The sequence below is a fragment of the Carlito syrichta genome, unplaced genomic scaffold (genome assembly GCF_000164805.1).
Source record: "Carlito syrichta isolate Samal-C Ts95f unplaced genomic scaffold, Tarsius_syrichta-2.0.1 Scaffold315349, whole genome shotgun sequence".
NCBI lineage: Eukaryota > Metazoa > Chordata > Mammalia > Primates > Tarsiidae > Carlito > Carlito syrichta.
Genome location: NW_007259445.1, coordinates 223,237 through 245,677, shown reverse-complemented (window position 1 = coordinate 245,677; position 22,441 = coordinate 223,237). Strand labels below are relative to the sequence as shown.

The following is a 22,441-nucleotide window of genomic DNA, read 5'->3' as shown; positions in this document are numbered from 1 at the left end:
GTGAAAAAGATAATACAAAATAGTTGAAACCTTTTTTAGTAAGTCACATTTCTATTCGGAATGGCCTCTGAGACTTACTAGACTTTAATATTATAAATGGTAATAGCACTAATACAAATAAGTAACATTTGAAGATTCTTGCTATATGTTGATTTCTAGAATTTATTATAGAATTAAAGCACAGTGGTAAAATATGTGATTATATAATTTCTTTCAACTACAAATTGAGCAGTACTACACTTTATATTTACACATTTTATCTGTGAGACTAAGTGCTAGCTACAAATGAGCATGGTAGCGTAAATAGAAACTTAAGATTTCAAAAAATATATTGGGTATTCTGAACTACATTACTTCTAGTTATTTTAAAATGTAGAGTACAATAAGATTTTAAGTAATTCTAGACACATAGCGTTCCTTAATACATTTTATTAGTTCAATCTCATTTGTATTTGAAAATATTTGAGATCTTGCACATCTTTAATATGTGTGTCTCTACAAATAATTTTTTTCTGCACTTGAGAAAATATTTGGTTACACCACTAATTATCTAACCAATTGGTAGTCATTATCACTTCTATATGTATTATTTCTCTATTTATTTATACATAATTAAAGTATATCTTTATTTACTTTTTATATATTTTCAAATAGAAATTTTTCACTGAGATTTATGAGCCACTTAAGAGTATCTTGCTGAAATTTTTATCATATCTTTTTATATACTATGGAAACATGATCTAATTGCAGCATATCACTGATGACTTTTTAAAACTATGATACAGAAACATTTATAAAACAATATTTTTTCTCAGAAATTCATAATATCAATTTAGTAGTAAGTCTTATATGAAAGATGTTAAAGTAGACATTGCAGGAATATTGTCTAGTTTTTACTCTGGGATCAGCATAGTTTCTTGATCTTTTTCTTCATCTAATGATTATATGTAAGGAGACATCAGTTAGCAGCCTTCATGCTAAATATGTTGTGAGAAATGTTTTGTTCAATCAGCACTTGGTGTAGAAAAAAAATGTTATTTTACTGTTTGTAGACCTATAACATAGAGCCACTACCTACACTTTTAAACAAGTGAATGAACAAAATCTGTCCTCTTAACAGTTAAAAGCTTTTATATCCACTAAATATCTTTCAGTCTGGGATAGAATTAAGAATTATTATTATATTAGTCTTTCCTTTGGTTCAAATTCTACTCCTAAATAGTTAAAAGTAAATGAATGAATCTCTTGGAACTAAATGGAGAAGTTAATCAACAAGTCCCATGTCTAATAGGACTAGAATACAGGTCTGTTACCTCCAAGACCAGTGAGAGAAAAGCCAGAAATAATACATCGTGTTTTAATGTAATTTAACTAGTAGTAAATCTCCTAGACAGTGACTGATCAGTTTTAGTACTCATGTAAATAAGTCTAACAGTGAGATGTGCCATATTCCCAAAACCAAATATACACAAACACATTAGTTATTTTCAGTATCCAAAAGGTTTAAAGGAAATTATTTTTAGTAGTATCATTTATTAGTTGAATATAAAGTGAAAGATAAGATTTAATTAATTCATTCAAAATAAAAGAATAGGAATTACACATCCAAGTATTATATCAAACACAGTACAAAAGAGGAAGAGAAAGGCATTATTATTGTACATTTGAAAAGTTAGGCCAGGTGTGGTGGTTCACACCTGTAATCCTAGCACTTTAGAAGGCCAAGGTGAGAGGTTGCTTGAGCCAAGTAGTTTGAGACCAGCCTGGGCCACATAGCGAGACCTCAAAAGTAAAAAATAAAAAAGTTAGTCAAGTGTGATGGTGAATGCTTGTCTTTCTGGCTGCTTGGGAAGCTAAGGCAGAAAGATTGCTTTGAGCTCAGTAGGTCGAGGCTGTGGTGAGCCATTATTGTGCCAGTGCCCTTCAGCCTGGGTGAAAATATTAGGCCCTGACTCGCATAAATAAATAAATAAACAAACAAATAAATAAATAAATGGACAGTAAAGAAAGTTAAAATGAAGCAAAAATAAGCAACAACAACAAATCAGTAAGGTATAAATGACTTGCTTGCTCATGGGAAGTTATTTAATTTTCAAAAGAGATATCATTATCTGTTTGAATTGCAGATTTATAATGCAGGTATTGCCCCTTCCAAAATACTTGATTATCAAAATAAATACTACAAACTTGGAAGACTAATATAAATACAAAGCAATAATATTGCATTTATTTTATCTTTATTATTGTATTAGGATATAACCTAAGTTGAAAATGAAAGGGACTTTGGGATGTTCTAGTAATATTTTACAAATAATGCCACTGTCTTCTATGGGAGCCCCATACAAACTGAAAGTAAAAATATTTTCAGTTGAAAAAATGTTCCACTAATATTAAATGTGTCTTTTTTTGTTTCAAGATAAATTTTCTTCACATTATAGATTTTTCACTATATATACATAGTAATGAAATACAATCATAAATTGCCAATATTAAATATTTGAGATTATGTACTGAAGAACTCCATTTTCAAATGAAGAACTTGAATCGAGGAAATGTTTTATGACTTTAATTTATAGAAGCCCAGTGATAAAAACTACTTAAAGGTCATCTTTTCAAATATCTGCAACTAATACTTGAATTCCTTCTATCACACTTTATAATAATGATTAATTTCCTAACAATAAAGACAACACCAACATTAAGTCTACTACTTCCTAGTCTGCTTTCTTTTCTAATACCATATATTCTCAAGTTATAGTTACAAAGATTCTGTAACAAAAAAATAAAGAAAAATGACTCCAATTCACAAAAAGTTGGTATTTGAAAGAAAATTAAGCTATTACTTATATATGTGAATATAAGATTGTTACAATAGGCATTTAAAATAATTTCAAATAAGTTACTTCAGCTGATTAACATGAAAGTAAGATTAAATCTAAGTAACATTCAATCAATATCATATTATTTCTGTAAGTTTTAAAATGCAATTTAGAATTCAAATTGATTTTTAAGATAACAGAAAACAATTGCCATGGAGGATGCCAAAATGATAATCCACTATGTGGTTTAAACCTGCTTAAATGAAGGTTACAAAAGTTAAGTGGCTTTCCTTGTGTACAGAGCTTACAACTAAGCGGAGATTTGATTGCTGGCCTAATATTTATTTCTGTCAGACATTTCTTATATTATAAAATATTTGTTATATTAAATGAAAAGTGGAGTCAAACCAAAAAAGTAATAAAAATTAACAAGAATGATAAAAATTGTTTAGCATGTGAAAGACAAAAGAAAACAAAGGTATAGAACTTAGAGTATTGTCTATAGATCCTGCATTTAATGCTTTCTAAATTTTTTAGTGCATATGCAGTTTTATTCTGTGTAAATATCACCTTACAGATGAAAAAGTTTCACCTTGAGCATTTATTTTTTTGTCACTCCCATGCTTCTTAATTCATGATCAATAAAGGAAATTCTCCCAACAAAATATATTTAGTTGAAAGTCCAGATTTAATAGTATTACATTTATTCACTCATACACTTATACAATTATAATATGGGAAAATATTTTCCCTGCCTTTAAGGGACTCATCGTGTAGTGGAGGGAATTTCAATAAATAGCACACTGTCTTAACATCTTTTTAACCTGTATAAAAAGCCATAAACTAGTTTAATTTTGACTCTGTAATAAAATAAATTTCACATGCTTGTGACTAAGATGCATCAGTTTAAAAAATCATGTAATTTTATAAGTTAAATATGGTCAATGGAAGCACTCATTATTAATAACATGTGAAGATTTATTGTATGTCCCTTTACACATAGCAAAATTTATATTTGTGTTGCATATAGGTGATATGAATCTCTGACAACTGATTTAGAGCAGGGTTTTATAATTGATTCAATGTTCATTTTTAAAATGTTTTCATGAAAATGCACATTATGTGTTATATTTGATAAAATATTACAGTTTTTACTCAAAATATTCAAAATAAATTGATATGTAAACACTTAAAAATAAAATGACTATGTCCTCATAGAACCAGAAAGATATTTAAAATTTTTGACCCTACATGACATTTTTTTTTCTTTTTTGCCAGAAGCATTCACTAGTTTTTATCTTAAGGTATTGTCCCTTACCGACTCCAGCCAAATAATTAAGTCTAGATATCTATAGGCATGTGCATCAACCTGCCTTCTCACATATAACACCACCCTCCGCACACATTAGTGAAATATTATTTCTAACATTGAACCTTTGACCCATAGAATTTTATTCTTCTGCAATTTTCTTCTTTGGCATTAAAGTCGTTTAATTTAGTTTTATTTATTCTTTTTGAACTCCAGATTTGTGTTATAATTACCATAAGACCTTCAGATTCATTTGTAATACTTATAAAGTCAAATATTATAATGCAGTGAAAAGTAGACGTATATACCTCCTCATTTTTCACGTTTGGAATGGGAACATTTAGAATTAGGCCACAAATACAAAATGCAAATTTTGTTAAAAAGTATTTAGAGACAGCAGAAAAATTCACATGTGAAAGAACTAAATTTAGAGCGGTTGATCACTTTAGAAGAATTAAACTTTAGGTTACCCTAGGAGTGGGGGTGAAGATAGAAGAGAAGCACAACAAAAGCATCATTTGCAAGTGAAACAGTCATTCGTTCATGATAAATGTAATAGATACAGAGTCTTGGAGCTATAAAGAGCTTGAGTGGTCTCTAGTCCTAGCTTCTTACTTTAACAGAAGAAAAATAAAAAAACAGATGCTTTCCCAAAATCACAAACCCATGATTGTTGAGAATCTAGTTTCTTAAATCCTCCTCCAATGATCATTTTCTTCTGTTTAAAATATATGTAGTGTATATAGATAGTTTATAACTATATATTCCCTTAAACAATCAGACCCTGTCTCTACCTTCCTACTTTTGAAAGTATTAACAAGAAAAAAAAAATCACCTTGATATGTTTCAAAAAAAAAAACCAATAAAATATCTATAAATTGTACTAATTTGGGTAGAATGACAGTTCAGAAATAATGAAATGGTAATTTAAAACTATCTGACAAAAGTCAGTTTTGCTTTTTTCAAATTTATTGCATGAACAAACCTTAATTGCATAATATTTAAGGCTATTATATTTCCATATATACTTGATAAAAAGCAATATGTAAAGAATTATAAGTTATAGCTGAGGAAGTTAAATATATTCTTTGCTTTCTTATTTATGCTTTTCCTTTTTTAGAAGAAAATATTTGAAGTGGTAAAGGGTAATGAGTGTTTGGATAATGAGTACAAAATGTAGTTAGATAGAAAGAACACATTCTAGTGTTTGATAGTCCAACAGAGCATGTATAGTTAACAATAGTTTGTTTTATATTCCAGAATAACTAAAATAGAATATTTGGAATGTTTCCAACACAAATAAATGATTAATGTTTGTGATGATGGAAATATAAGTTACCCAGACTTGATCATTACACAATGTATGCTTGTATCAAAATACTACATGTATCCTCTAAATATATACAACTATTATGTAACCATAAACAATAAAACATTCAAAAGAAAATAATTGATACTTAAATATCATATTAGGAGAGATTGTAGAACTTTTTAAAAAATTAGTGGTATTTTAATTAAATTGAGGTTGTTCGTTTCACATGCTATAATTTAAATTTTTAAATAAAGTGGTTTTTTGTACTATCACTTATCACATTTTAAAAAATCATTGCAACTGTAGTTAATCAAATAATATATGTTTAAAAGAAAATAATCCAAATTATTGAAAAAATATTTTTAACATATTTCAAGTTTTTTTAAAAATACTTCCAAACTCCATTGGATGTATATAAATTTATTTTTTAGACTAGTTATATCTCTATGAATATAGTATACAATGAAATATCTAAAAATAATAGCAAGATATTTTAGATGGACTCCAAATAGTTGTAATTCACTTTCTATACATTTTGTGCAGTATGGACGAACAGCAAGCAAGTGTTAAATGCAATGATAAAGCATGGAGATTATTATTGGCAGAAATATTAAAATGTATTTTTTTCTAATTTAGCCATTTTCTTAATTTTCCCTAATAATTCAAATAGGCTAAACTTTTAGGTAATTTATTTTTAAAACCAAGCTCATTAAATTCTTCCCACTATTCTAATACTCCAGCATTTTTATTTTCTAGTTTAATTTATTCTATAAAATTTGATGAATTCAAGTGGTTTATAATAAAGTGTTAAGATACTGCTTTTATATAAAAACTTGAACATTTAAAAAAATACCTATACATTTATATAGGTTTCCCCTGTAGAATATTTAAAATCCTTCTACACTGCTTAGTATTTTACTACTAAGTGATTATATTGCCTTTTTAAAATTTTTCTTCTGTGTACCCAGTAGCAGGCTTAAGAAAAGTGGTTTCTTTATCTTGCATAATTCCATGCTAACAAAATTTGTTAACTTGAATTTCATTTTAAAACTGTATTTCCTGATACATGTTTTTGTTTGTTTTCTTAACTAGTGAAAAAGGCCATAGATTTTAAATCTAGAGGATTTAAATTGTTTCCAGGGAAAGACAACAGCAACAAGTTTTCTATCTGTGAGTGTACTTCTTTTTTGTTACTTTCTCTAGTGCAAGAGTGAAGTTTGTGGTGTCTGTGTTGTGTGTGTTCTACCAAAATGTTCATGTATTTACCAAATTAACTGCATTAATATCTATATAACATGCATGATGATTATTCAATCTTTTATTGTATTTAAATGTGCATTGAGTTAATGGATTAGCATTGTAAACTCCCAGTCTTAAATTATTTTTGGCTAAATTTATTTCATATCTTAAGATGTTAAAAAAACGGCTGATTTTATATGTTGAGGACACAGAGGGTTTGTAACCTAGAATGTAGGGTAAACATGATTAAAATTCCTAAAATTTGTGGTGTCTTGTAGGTATTCTTGTTGGAATATATCTACATTTCAACAAAAATGTTTTTCTAAGGAATATTTTTTATAATAACAATTTTATTTAAAGGAAAAAAATTCCTAATTTGAGTGAATGTATTCAAACCCTTAAAATTAAGTCTTTAAAACTAATTATTATTTTATTGACACTATGAAAAACTTTAAAAATTACCTGAAATAAACAGTTTTGCTTACAAATTGAGGACTTTATGAGTCATCTAAAGTTTGTCCTAAAATTCCTGTTTAAGAATCACTGAATTAGGTCAACACCCTCAGGTCCCCTCCCACTGTGGGAGATTTTCTGCCCTCTCAATAAATTCTGCTTTCTAAAAAAAACTGAATTAAAGCATTCATCTAACTACCATAAACAAACACAAACTTTTAAATTAGAACTATGCATTTTTGTGGTACAAATTAATAGCAGTTGGAAGAAATTCCAACATCACCGTTGTATATTAGAAACTTTGAAACAAGTCATTTCTGACATAACATAAAATAACATATTGACAGAAAATGAGAGTGGTTATTGTAAATTTTGTTATGTTATTATTGCTTATTTTTCAACAATAGTATATTTTTAACTTTATTTTTCTTCAATTCCCACTTACCTGATAAAGTAAGTTTACAATGATTTCTTTAACAAAAATTATTCATTATAGTTATATCCAAAAAGGATTTTACCTATATGTTTATTGACTTGTATATATAAATAGTGAATGACACAAATAGAGCCATTGTCAGTTACCAAGTAATAAACTTGGAGTCTCTACGTTAGCTACTATTTTATGGTGTCATAAGTGTAAATTATTAGTTTAACTTGAGGATAAGTAACCCAAACCAGCAGATATCACTAGGGAGTTATTGATCTAGTTGAGTTTTCTATTGGTAAGCACTAAACAGTTAACTTCAAAGGATTTAGCTGTATTATTATTATTATTATTCATATTTTTTGGAGCTAAAAACTTATTTTCAAGATTGACACTATCAGTTTTTAGGAAAATAAATATTGCTACAATATGACCCATATATTAAATATTTGACACATTTTAGAAAGATATTTTCTGTATTAGAAAATATTAATTTTTAAAAATTGTCATGTGAGATGATCCTAATATATTACATTTTTTCATGTCAACATGAAAGAAATGTTAGCAGAATTAAATGTTAGGTTTACTACAGATTTTTCTAATATTTTTTTGATCAATATATTTATTTCTAAATTCTAAGTAGAATTACAAGATATTAGACTTTTTCCCTTTTCACATTTTTTTTTCCTACACAACTATTATTTTATATGTTACATGATTCAAACTTCCAGATGTCCCTGGAATATCAGGCTATTAATACTAAGAAATCTGGACCTTATCAAAGCATCATAAAATGTATTCAATTACCTATACTTGTTGGAATATTGCTTTAGTAGAAATAAAATATATATTAATTTCATTGTTCATATTCATGACCTCATATACATGAAGATGAACAAAAAGGGAATTTAAACATGACGCTGTATCTGAAAAAGTAAAGAAATCTCTGAGTAAAAAAGAATTAGTTTATTTAAGAAATATTTTATTTAAGATTGTTAGAGAAAAAGTTAATAAAAAGCAGAAAATATTAACAGTTTTAAAGCATGTTTTACATGTATCCACTGCATTTTATTTAAAAAAATACTCTTGTTTATTTTTATTTTTGAATATAAATAATTCTCATTCAATCAAAGAATTATGTTGTTTTAAGTTTATCATAATTATATACCTATTATCAAGTTGATATTCGGGTCTTCTTCTCTTTAATATCATTTATTTAACACAGGACAAAATAAATAAAAAGAAAGACAATTTTTACCTGGCATTTGTCTTTCAAATAAAACAAAACAAAAATTAAAGCTAGTTATTTTTTTCTCAAAAAACTATCCTACTACTGGCATGACCAGAATTGAACATAAGCATGGAGGATGAGAAATACACACATAGCTAACACATGTCATCTCATAATGGCACCTTTAAATTTTACCTAAGAAATGAATTAACAAGAGATTTAGGAAGCTCCAGCAGCGTTTATGAAAAGAGCATAGTTGTAGAAATGGTTAACTCACATTTTTGTTTTCATCTTTAATACTTGAACTCTAAATTGCCCCATATTGTGCTTTTTCAAAAATAAGTTTTGCCAAGGAAGTAAAAAAATAGTTTTTTTAAGTCTTAAAAATATATATTTTTTATTTTTAGAATGCTGAATTTAATTAATTAGTATTCTGGTCAACTTATTGGGGGTTGCCATGAACACCTTACACTTGTAAAAACTTAGTTGGAAACAAATTAAATTTGCTTCAGTAGTATAAAAAAAAAAATTAAAGTGGAATTATAAGGAAACTGTGAGTCTTTCATAATTTATTGTGCTTTTATTTTCTATTCCTCAAATCCATACTTTTATTCACTCATATTATCCATTCATTCTATAGTTCCTCCATGGCAGCACTATGCTAGACTAAGAAGGCAAACAAGCGACTAAAATACAATTTCAGGACTCAAGGATCCAACATTTTATTGGGAAGCTAAATGAATTAAGAGGCAGTGCTTTATAGAATCTGAAGTATGTTAGTATAAAATAACACAATGCTGACATTCATGAGAAAGTTGAGTTCAGAACACTATCCAAAAACACTGTATTTTATCAGTTGTAATAAAAAGTAAATATCTAATTTTTAAAAACTGAGAAAAATGATGATGTAAGCAGCTACAAGAGGTAATATAGAGGTGAATTTCACACAGAATATCCTTATTTTTATTTTTAGCACAGATTATGTGCTATATAAAATCAAAAGACTTAAGAAAACATGCTTATTCACCCTGCCCACGTAATAAAACTTTTAAAGAGAACTCATGTTCTTACAATGCTGCAAATTACTATTCAAATTAAAAGAAGCTTCAATGGCATTGTGAAGTGAAAGCAGATGATTGAATGAATACTAACTTCATTTGAATGTCTTGGCATCATTTGGCTATGGGCAATTCTGAAATATCTAAACAACAAAGGAAATAAAAGATTATACATTTTGTTCTTTTTTTATTTTAAACATTTTAAATTGAAGAACATTAAATACATGCCATGCAAAAGCTCTCTCATTATCCTTACATTTTAAATTGGGAAGTCTTTCCCCTATTTTAGATGTCCAAAAGTAGTGATTTTAATGATACTTCAAACAGACAGAAATAACTTGACAATTAAAATAATAACTGGGATTAATCAGGTGAAAGTGATGCAATTGTAAACATGCTCTGCATTTTAAGATAAAATATTTACAAATCTATTTTGAATTTTAATTAATGACATAGTTTCTACCTTGCTGAGCTTTCTGGACAGGCTGGAAGACTCAAGGATTAGAAGTAGAATTTCTGGAATTAGATTGCCTGGATTTAAATATAGACTGGCATTAACTAGCAACATGACTTTGGACGCATTTCTTACCACTCTGTGACTCAGTTTTTCACTTGTAGGAGGTGTAGAATAATAGTAGCTACCCTTCAGATTGTTTTGAGTACTAAATGAGTTAGGACACATAAATATGTAGAATAGTTCCTGACATAATATCATGTTTTAACTATCATTAAAATTCATATAAAAGTATTGTTTTAAGCTGAAGTGATGGTGAAATTGAAAAAAATATAATTTTTACTTTCTAATAATATATTCACAAACTGTTTTATCCTATAATCTGTGTTATATATTGTAATATAAGAAAATAGTTAAACCTAAGTCATGTCACATCTTTTCCTCATCTGCACCCCACATTAAAAATGTTAATAACATAGGCTACAATATTTTCAAAAAGCTTTTAAAGATTGGCAAGTGGGAGCTTTTTATAGAAAATGCCGAATTCATTGAAAACAATATGTAAGATGTTTTCAGTCAAACAACTAGAACATTTTATTGAGAAGATATTAGTACCTATCTAGGCTTTGTGGGTATATTAAAATAAATATGTTTGTCCTCTATTTTTATCAAGTATATAATCTCTCCATATAGATGACTAAAGGCATGTGAAACTATTAATTTATAGCATAATAAAATAATTTTTAAATTAAATATTAAATTGTCCAAATAAAATGCTCCAAGTTATGTAAAAGGAGCAATTTGAATAGTATGGAAAAATGAGTAATTATCTTTTGAAAGAAGTGGGACTTAAGCTGGGTCTTGAATATTAGATAGAAGTTTGATAACTGTAAAGGAAGAAAAGGAAAACATGAAACAATGTGTAGAGTAAGTATGTCTGACCAGCAAAATTGCAGAGCAGTGAGGAGGCATTTGGACTTGGAGAGATGGGTACATGTTGGGGATCAGTGAGAAATGCTGTTGATATAGTACAAATTCTGGAGCCATAGGAGATTTAAGCAGTAGTTAACAACTGGGTTTTAGGAAGTTTAATCTTTCTTTGGTATTCAAGATGAATCAGAACTGGATTTTAATGGAGCCACAAAAGTGTCAAAGTAATTAGGTTGAATTTGATTATATAGATGAAGTAACAATGGTAATGCTGGTGGATAATCAAATAGGCCATTGAAAGAGGAAAGGAGCTTGGAAAAGATTAGAAATTATTAGCAAATAGATAACTGTTTTAAGCCATTGGGGAAATACAAATATGGAGGGCTATGGGTTTATGCCTTTGAATTTGTTTGCTATTGTGCAATCAGCCAAAGTAAGAGAGTAAAAAAAAAATAAAAAAGGAAGAAAGAAAAAGAAAGAAAATTCAAAAAAAGGTAAAGAAGAATTGAATAGCAGCTTAGAGAACCAAGAAACACAAGCATATCACAAACTTTGCATTAGTAAGCATGCAATAAAGTTGGCAAGAAGGATATTGTTACTGATACTTAGGAAAGTAAGCTTTTTAGAATGATGGAAGCATGCAAACGTTTTATATTTAATTGAGAGATGATAACTTCACCACAGTTATGACTGTTGGGTCATCATCTTATAATCAATTTGATGCTAAGTGATCCAAAGGTCTAGTGGTTCTCAACTTTGACTTTACATTAGAATCACAGATCAAGAGTTACTAACAACAACAACAATAAATGATGCACAGGGTCTGACCCTAGACTGATTTCATTAGACTATCTATGGGCAGAAGAAGGAATTAGATTATTCTTTAAAGATCTGCAAGTGATTCCAATCCACAGTGTGGGACAACAATCTTTGCAAGGTATATGTTTTTTACTTTCTGGAGTCTCTACTTAGGCACAATTATTTTCTTAAAATGGACAGAGAAAGTGCTAAGAGCAAAACAACAGAAACTATTCTCCAGTTTACTATAAGATTAATTTTTTTTTTTTTTTGAGTTTGAGTCTCATTGTCACCCAGGCTGGAGTGCAGTGACATACTCGGGGCCACCACAGCCTCGACTTGCTGGGCTCAGGTGATCTTTCTGCCTTAGTCTTCCAAGAAGCTGGAACTACAGCCATGAACCACCACGCTTGGCTAATTTTTTGATTTATTGTAGAGACGATTTATTGTATTGGTTGTCTCACCAAGTTGCCCAGGCTGGTCTCGAATTTCTGGGCCCAGGCAATCCTCTTGCCTGGGTCTCCCAAAGTGCTGGGATTACAGGCTTAAGCCACCATGACCAGATAAGATTGAATTTATTAAACAACATCACTCAGTTATTTCAGAACTACTTAGTTGGATAATAAAATCTATCTTGGAGAGTTAGTTGTCCAGTTTGATAACATTCACTGAAAAAAATAATAATGCATCTTTTATTAACTGGGTGCTCTGAAGAAACTCCTGAAAATGTGAACAATGGCTAAGTAAATTGTATTTATGGAAATTGCTTCAGGGTAAAGTCATTGTTCTACTTTCCAGCATTATAACATAATTTAATGACAACCCTAGTAATTTGCACCATTGTTTTCTTTTAATGTTGGCAGATCAGATTACTTTGTTATATACCAAATGCAGAAGTGTTAATAACTTTAAGTTTTTCACATACATTCATATTTTTCACTACAACTTTAAAATTAGCAGGGACTCAAATGACATTGTCAAGTGATGACTGACTTCTTTATTGCCAATGATTAATGGAATCTCTGGACACTGATACTCTGCAAATGTGTTTCCAGAGATTTTGCCACTTGACAGTCACTAAAAATAAAAGTATTAATAGTAATGTGTTAACACTCAAAATAGTATAGGTCATCGAATATGAACATTAAATTTAATTTCTTATCGATCTATACACAGAAAAAAATACCTTTGTCTTCATTATTAGTTTATGCATTTATAGTTTAACTTTCCATGCTTGAATAATGGTGACTATAATAACAAAATACAAGAATACATCTTATGTAAATTTTAAAATAAATATCAAACTTGGTTTCTAATCATATTCATTTTGCTTCTTTTTTTGTCCTGTTGGTACAGTAAATGAGGGAGGAATTAAGACAGCTTCCAATTTATGCCCAGATCCAGGAGAACCAGAAAATGGGAAGAGAATTGGATCAGATTTTAGGTAATTTTTTAAATCATTATTTATCATGTGAATGTTTACTTCAATTTCAATTTTCAAAAACTAATAATATGAAGATGAAGACCTAGTGACATGAAACTGTGGCAGTTACATTCCATTGATGTTTTGCTATAATAATATTCCATTATTTAAAGTACTTATTTAGATAATATATTAACTTTATCAGAACACTTTTCTGGGACTTTGATTAATTTATTATTATTTCTGTTTAAATTTATTTATTTATTATAAAGATGTAGGGTACAATTCAGGGTTAGCTATACAAACATTGATCATGCAGGTACCCTTGTTGATGAGGTATGCCCCTCCCTCCCCTAGAAGTTTTCCCCAACTACCAGTCCCATGCCCCCTTCCCCTGACAGTTTTCCACTACTGCCAATTACTTTCTTATAGCATTATAATTGTTCAAGGTCACCTTATGAGTGAGAACATATGGAACTCATTTCTTTGTTTTTGTGATAAATCACTGAGTATGATCGAATCCAAATCCTTCCAATTTGCTACAAAGTCCATATATTTGTCCTTCTTTATGGCTGCAAATATTCCATTGTGTATATGTACCACATTTTTTTAAACCAGTCCAGCTTTGATGGGCAACATGGTTGGTTCCATGTTTTTGCTATTGTGAATAGCGTTGCAACAAACATACGCGTGCAGGATCATTTTTGTAGAATGATTTGCATTCCTCTGAGTATATTCCCAAAAGTGGAATCAAAACAGCCTGACATTGTTCCTTCAGAAATCGCCACACTGTCTTCCAAAGAGGCTGTATTAGTCTGCATTCCCACCAGCAGTGTAGTAGTGTTCCTTTTTCTCCACATCCTCGCCAGCATCTGTTGTTGTTTGTTTTATTAATGACGGCCATTCTTACAGGGGTTAGGTGGTATCTCAATGTGGTTTTGATTTGCATTTCTCTAATGATGAGTGAGGCTGAGCACTTTTTCATGTGTCTATTGGCCTCCCGTATATCTTCTTTTGAGAAGTGTCTATTCATGTCTTTTGCACACTTTTTAAAGGGGCTGTTTGTTTTTTCCTTTTGGTGTGTTTAAATTCCTTATAGATCCTAGATGTTAGACCTTTGTCAGATATACAGTTGGCAAATATTTATTCCCATTCTGTGGACTGTCTCCCTGCTCTCTTGATGGTTTCTTTGGTTTTGCAGAAGCTTGTCAGTTTAATGAGGTCCCACTTGTCTATCTTATCTCTTATGGTCTGGGAACTTCGGGTTTTGATCAGAAATCAGTTACCAGTTCCAACTTCCATAAGAGTGTTTCCTCATTTTCTAAGGTTCTTACAGTTTGAGGTTTTACGTTTAGGTCTTTGATCCATTTCGAATTAATTTTTGTGTATGGTGATAGGTAGGGGTTCTGTTTCAGTCTTCTGCATGTGTTCAGCCAGTTTTCCCAGCACCATTTACTGAATAGGTTCTCCTTTCCCCAGTGGTTTTTATTGGGGGCTTGTCAAAGTTGAGTTGGTTGAAGAATTGAGGCTTTGCTTCCAGAATCTCTATCCTGTTCCATTAGTCTGTGTGCCTGTTCTTGTTCCGATACCAGGTTGTTTTGATGGCTGTAGACTTGTAGTAAAGTTTGAAGTCTAGAAGTGTGATACCTCATGGTTTGTTTCTTTTGTTAAGGATTGTTTTGGCTATTTGTGGTAATTTATGTTTCCATGTAAATTTCTGTATTGTCGTTTCCAGGTCTGAGAAGAATGATGTTGGTAACTTAGTGGGCATTTCGTTGAATCTGTAGATTGCCTTTGGTAGGATGGACATCTTAACAGTGCTGATTCTTTCTATCCATGAGCATGAGATATTTTTCCATTTGTTTGTGTCTTCTTGGATTTCTTTGAGCAGTGTTTTGTAGTTCTCATTGTAAAGGTTTTTTACTTCTCTGGTTAGGAAGATGCCGAGGTATTTCATTTTTTGGTGACTATTGTGAATGGGATTGTGCTTTTTATTTGAGTCTCTGCCTGCTTATTGTTGGTATAGAAAAATGCAACTGTCTTTTGCACATTTATTTTGTACCCTGAGACCTTCCCAAAGTCCTTTATCAGTGCAAACAGGGTTTTGACAAATTCTCTTGGATTTTCAAGGTATAGGATCATATCATTAGCAAAGAGGGATAACTTGACTTCCTCTTTTCCTATTTGTATACCCCTGATTAGTTGCCTGAGCTAGGACTTCCAACACAAGATTGAACAAGAGGGGTGAGAGTGGACAACCTTATCTTGCTCCAGTTTTCAGGGAAAATGATTCTAGTTTCTGACAATTTAGCAATATACTAGCTGTGGGTTTGTCATAGATGTTACTTACTATTTTGAGGTATGTTCCTTCTGTACCTAGACGTTTGAGGTTTTTATCAAGAAGGGATGCTGGATTTTATCAAAAGCTTTTTCTAAATCTAATGAGATAATCATATGGTTCTTGCTTTTACATCTGTTGATGTATTTAATGACATTTATGGTTTTGAGAATGTTGAACTAGTCCTGTATCCTGGGAATGAAGCCTACTTGGTCATGGTGGATGACATTTGAGATGTGTTTTTGGACCCGATTTGCTAGAATCTTGTTGAGGATTTTTGCATCTATGTTCATAAGTGATATTGACCTGTAGTTCTCTTTCTGTGTTGGATCTTTACTCAGTTTGGGTATCAGTGTTATGTTGTCTTCGTAAAATGATTTGGGGAGAATTCCATCTTTCTCAATTGTCTGGAATACTTTCAATAAGATTGGTATCTGCTCCTCGTACATTTTGTAGAATTCTGCTGGAAAGACATCCGGTCCAGGGCTTCTTTTTGGTAGGTAGTTTTCGTATGACAGAGTCAATTTCCTGGGTTGTTATGGGTCTATTAAGTGTCTCAATGTCTTCTTGTTTTAACTTGGGGGGGAGGGTTGTGTGATGTCAGAGAGTTCTCCATTTCATCTAGGTTTTCAAGTTTGTTTCTTTTTTTTTATAATCAATATTTTTTATTATGATATTGTGGGGTACAGTTAAGGGTTAGGTATACAAATATGCTTTGTTCAGGCACTCTTGTTGATAAGAGGTATCTCCCCATCCCCAGACAGATATTTGCTACCATTAATCCCATCTCCCTTCCCCTCCCCTCCATAGTTCCCCACCTCTGTCGTCATTTTCTTATGGTATTACATTGGATGATCAAGGTCCACTATAGTGGACATGTGATACTCGGATCTTTGTTTCTGTGAGAGGTCACTCAGTATAATAGACTCTAGTTCCATCCAGGTTGCTGCGAAATTCATGATTTTGTTCTTTTTTATGACTGCATAGTATTCCATCGTGTATATGTATCACATTTTTTTATCCAGTCCTCTTTTGATGGACAGCATGGTTGCTTCCAGGTTCTTGCTATTGTGAACAATGCTGTGATAAATATACGTGTGCCGGTATTTTTTTTATAGAGTGATTTGAGTTCTTCAGGGTATATTCCCAGTAGGGGGATTGCAGGGTCATATGGGAGGTTGATATTTAGAGCTTTTGGGAATTGCCACACTGCTTTCCACAGAGGTTACACTAGTTTACACTCCCACAAAGTTTGTTTCTATATAGGTGTACATAGTAATCTCTGATAATCTTTTGTATTTCATCAGGGTCAGTTGTGATTTGATCTTTTGTATTTCTGATTGTGTTTATTTGGGCTTTTTCTCTCTTTTGGTCATTCTGGCTAGGGGCACATCAATCTTGTTAAGTCTTTCAAAGAACCAATTTTTTTTGTTTTGTTGATGTTTTCTATATTTGTGTCCTCTATGTCCTGTATTTGGGCTTTTATTTTTGTGACTTGGATTCTTCTGCTAAAGTTGGGATATTCGTGGTCTTCTCTTTCTAGCTCCTTTAGGTGATTTGTTAGGCTCTCCACTTATGATCTTTCCATTTTCTTGATGTGTGCTCGTAGAGATATGAATTCCCCTCTTAGAACTGATTTCATGGCATCCCAGAGGTTTCCGTAAGATGTTTCATCATTTTCATTTTTTTCCAGAAATCTTTCAATTTCTTCTTTGATTTCAGTGTTGACCGAGCCGTTGTTCAGCATCATGCTGTTTAGTGCCCACGTCTTTGTGGGCTTTGGGGAAATGTTGTTGGTTTTAATGTTTATTTTTATTCCACTGTGGTCTGAAAATGTGCATGGCAAGATTTCAACTTTGTGGTATTTGTTTATGCTTGATTTATGGCCAAGAATGTGGTTGCTCTTGGAGTATGTTCCTTGGGGTGATGAGTAGAATGTATACTCTGTGGTTGTTGGGTGGAATAATCTGTAGGTATCTACTAAGTTCATTTGGTCAAGTGTCAAGTTTAGGTTCTGGAGCTCCTTGTTGATTTTTGCTTCATTGATCTATCTAGAGCTGTCAGTAGGATATTTAAGTACCCTGCTATAATAGTGTTAGAGTCAATATCTTTTTTCAGTATATTAAGTAGTTGTTTTATAAATACTGGTGCTCCTGTCTTGGGTGTATATATGTTTAGGATGGATATTTCTTGTTGATGGATTGAACTTTTTATCATTATGTGGGATCCTTTTGTATCCTTTTAAATTTTTGATAGCTTAAAGATTATTTTGTCTGATATTAAGATTGCAACTGCTGCCTTCTTTTGTGGGCCACTGACCTGGAAACTTGTTTTCCATCCTTTAACTTTGAGTCTGTGTGCATCGCTTGTAGTGAGATGAGTCTCCTGGATGCAGCAAATAATGGGGTCATAGTTTCTTATCCAATCCACCATTCTGTGTCTTTTCAGTGTGCATTTAGTCCTTTCACATTCAGGTTAATTATTGAAATTTGGCGGTTTTTCCCTGTCATAAGATTCTTATAGAGTTGTTATTGTTCCTGTTTATTTGTTGTCTTTCCTTTGGTTTTGGAGTTGATTCATGTGTGTTTTCCATCTTTTCCCTGTACTCTTGTGAAGAACACTGTCATTCTTTTCTCCTTGTCTTCTGTGTTTAATACTTAAGTATTTCTTGTAGAGGTGGTCTGGAGGCTGCATAGTTTCTTAGGGATTGGATGTCTGGGAAAGATTTTAATTCTCCCTCACTGATGTAGCTTAGCTTGGCTGGATAAGTCATTCTTGGTTGAAATTATTTATCTTTGAGAACTTTGAAGATTGGGCTCCAAGCTCTTCTAGCCTGAAGGGTTTCTGAGATAAATCTGCTGCTATTCTAATTGGTCTTCCCTGGTAGGTAGTCTGACCTTTTTCTCTTGCTGCCTTTAGGATTTTTTCTTTTATATCTACTTTGTTTAGGAGAATTATTATGTGTCTGAGAATTGGTCTTCTTATTTGTTGTCTTGCTGGGGTTCTCTGAATCTCTTATGTTTGAATTTTTGCTTCAGAGATGAGATGAGGGAAGTTTTCTTGAATGATTTCATGAAATGTTTGTTCCCGTGTGTTCTCTGTCTTTCTGCCTCAGGAAGGTCAATTACTCTTAGGTTCAGTCTCTTGACGTAATCGTTCATCTCTTGAAGGTTTTGTTCTGTCTTTTTAAGCTTCTTTTCTATGTTTTGACAGTTTGGGTTAGTTCTGTATTTTGGTCTTCAAGCTCTGAGATTTTTTTTTTTTTGCTTGGCTAATTCTGCTTTCCATGCTTATTAGTTTGTTGTTTATTTCAATCACAATATTCTTTACTGCTGTTATCTCATTTATCAACTCCTTCCTATTTTCTTCTTGTCTCTCCTCAATTCTTTTTTTTTTTTTTTGAGTTGGAGTCTCACTCTGTCACCCAGACTGGAGTGCAGTGGCCGCTCTCAGCCACCGCAGCCTCGACCTGCTGGGCTCCGGCAATCCTTCCGCCTCAACCTTCCAAGTAGCCGAAATTACAGGCATGCGCTACCACGCCCGGCTGATTTTTTGATTTATTGTAGAGATGAGGTCTTGCTGCCCAGGTGGGTCTCGAACCTGCAGGCTCAAGCAATCCACTCACCTCAGCCTCCCAAAGTCGCAGGACTACAGGCTGAGCCACCGAGCCCGGCCTCAATTCTTTTTATTCTCTCTATTATTGTCTTGATGTCTGGGTTTGTAGTATGTGACCTGTCATTCTGGGGACTCTTCATTGTTTGCATGCCGAAGTCTGTTTTCTCAATTTCTGATCTCCCATGGGTCTGTATGAGCCTTTTATTCTTCTTTTGATTTTTCTTCATTTGTGTAGATTTGCCTCCCCACTTTTTTCTTTTTTCTTTTTTTCTTCCTCTCTCTTCTTAATTCTGTTGTTCAGGGATGGCAGGGTTGTTTTTTGCTTCTGTTTGCTCAATCTCCTATTCTTTCTTATGTGAATCTTCTGACTTTGTTCGATTCTGAGGCTGGATTGCAGTTTGAGGGTTATACCTTTTGCAGCTTTGAGATTTATTTGAGGGGGAAGCTGTGATTCAAAATTTATCTGCAGATCCCAATATCCACTGACAGGTGTATGGATACGCCAGATCCTGCTTCCCACTGCCTTGTAATCTGTTCATGAAGTGGGGGTATTGGTTTGCTCCCAGGAAGTAAGATGATATAAGAAAAGGGAAAGTAATGGAACAGAGAGAGGGGGAAGTGGAAGGTGGAGACAGGAGAGTAAAAGGGAGAACAAACAGAGGTACCCGCTAATACATGAAAATAGACCTGAAGACAGATAAGAGTAAGAGAAAACAAAAACAGAAACAAACAAACAAACAAACAAAAAACAGCAACAACAGCAAACAAACTAGGAGATATGATCATACACACAAGCTGACCAACCTCCTTAAGATGCACTGTTCCCTTACACAACCATGAGGTCTTAGCTCCCAAGTTGGAGGTTAGGCAGAGCTAGGTGGGTGAGTCACTGCAGGTCTCTGCCTGGTCACAGGGCTCCAGTTGTTCTCTGGTCCCACTGTAGTCAGGGGTGAGTTGGGAGAAGTGAAGTGCAAGACTGCTGGGTGTTGCTGGTCAGCGTAGTAGTCAGGGTGGCTAGAGGGTGGGGCAGTGTGGTCACCAAGGGAGTCCAGAGCTCCACGGGGAAGGAGCCTTGGACCTCCCTGGGTGGTGGAGGCACAGGCACCGGGGGCCTCCACAGGGGTGGCAGCTCAAGGCGGGTCTGTGTGCTTCAGCCCAGGTGGACGGACACAGTTCCTTTGGGCCTAGAAGTGTGCCCCAGGTAGAGATGGAGCCTGCAGCTCTGAGGGGGAGGGGCGCGCCACAGTCACCCTGGGCAACGGTAGTTTGAGATGGGTTTGGGTACCTCAGCCAGAGTGGGAACCCAGAACTGCAAAGGGTGGATGGCAGGTGGCAACATCTGCTTTGGGCCCTGCACAGGGCACTTCAGCCAGGAATGGAGCTAGTATCTCTGAGGGGCAAGCATCTAACATTCAAAATTTATGTTAGAAACACTGTAGTTGTCAATTTTGAGACAGAATTATACCATGTATTCCAACGTATTAAAAAGAAAAGGAGTTATCATTGGAGTACTGGGTGCCCGTGGCTTGAGATAGGACTGGGTGGGGACCCGGGACTGCTGGTGGGGACCCAGAACTCTGAGGGACAAGCACCTGCTGTGGCAAGCACCTGCTGTGGTTTTGAACCCCGGCCAGGAGCGCAGAGTTCAAGGGGTGCTGGGGGCCTGCATGGGTAGCATTGGCTTTTGGCCTGGTGGAGTGCCCCAGGAAGGAATGGAGCCTGCAGTTCTGAAGGGCAGGCATGGAGGGCCTCCACGGGCTACCACGGCCTGAGACTGGGCTGGGTGCCCCACCAGGGAGAGAGCTGGCAGCAGCTGAATGCCGGGCAGATCAGTGTAGCCAGCAAGGGAACCCAGATCTCCACAAGGTGGTATCTGGGGGCCTCCACAGGTGGCAGTGGGTGGCTTGGGGTTGGGTGAGACAGTGTAGCTGGGGAGGGAGCTGGGAGCTCCACACAGTCGGGGCCTAGTGCGCCTGGGGTGGAGCAGCAGCAGAGGGGACGCGATAGCCTGCAGTGTGTGGGACCCAGGGTCTCCAGGCCTCGACCAGTGCAGCTGGTGGTGGGTGGGGGAGCAGCAGAAGGAAATCAAGATTCTTTATGGGAACTCACTTTTGGAGAATCTCACAGTCCCATCTGTGCCGTCACCATCTTCACAGCTTTATGATTAATTTATTATTATGCAGTAAGTGAAAAACTATAGAGTAGATTTTAAAGACTCAAGTTTGAGTTCAAATTCTGCTTCTTAGTTGTCACATCTTGAGTAAGTTGTCCAGTTCTGTCTGTCTGAATTTCCTCTTCTGTAATATGTAAATCAAAGTTACCACAAACAATGGTGAGTTTCAAGTGAAGTAATGCCTTTGAAACCCTCCAGAAAAATGTTCTATAAACATCTTATTTGAGAGGCTGAGGTGAGTGGATTGCCTGAGCCCGCGGATTCGAGACCCACCTGGGTAGCAAGACCTCATCGCTACAATAAATCAAAAAATCAGCTGGGCGTGGTAGCGCATGCCTGTAGTTCTGGCTACTCAGAAGGCTGAGGCGGAGGGATTGCTGGACCCCAGCAGGCGAGGCTGCGGTGGCCAGAAGCGGCCACTGCACCCCAATCTGGGCGACTGAGTGAGACTCCAACTCAAAAAAAAAACTAAACAAACAAACAAACAAAACATCTTATTTGTATTTATTAGAAGGAATTGTAACTTTTTTTTTTTCTGAGTGGGAGTCTCACTCTATCACCCGGAATTACAGGTACACGCTACCACGCCTGGCTAGGAATTGTAACTTGAATATAGTTTTTCTTCAACATAAAATTAGTATTTACTTTATTAATTTGAAATTGTTTACCAATAGCCTAAAGAATATAAATAGTATACTGTAGTAGTAATTAATATGTTTAACTAACAAATAATGCCTTTTAAAATTTTGTAATTTTTACTAGTCTTCTAATTGTAGTATTTTGCAAATAAAAGTTACAAAAATACTAAATGAGCTGGGCTCGGTGGCTCAGCCTGTAATCCCGCGCCTTTGGGAGGCTGAGGTGA

General features: G+C 33.7%; 1 protein-coding gene across 1 annotated transcript in view; it reads left to right on the top strand.

Moving 5' to 3' along the window:
* The window catches only part of LOC103275163 (CUB and sushi domain-containing protein 3-like), a 715,868-nt gene that overhangs the window by 514,133 nt on the left and 179,294 nt on the right, over window positions 1-22,441 (top strand). Inside the window, exons 8-9 of the mRNA XM_008072573.2 lie at window positions 6,533-6,616; window positions 13,384-13,471. Of these exons, the coding sequence (XP_008070764.2) occupies window positions 6,533-6,616; window positions 13,384-13,471 (172 nt within the window). The remainder of the gene's footprint in view (window positions 1-6,532; window positions 6,617-13,383; window positions 13,472-22,441) is intronic.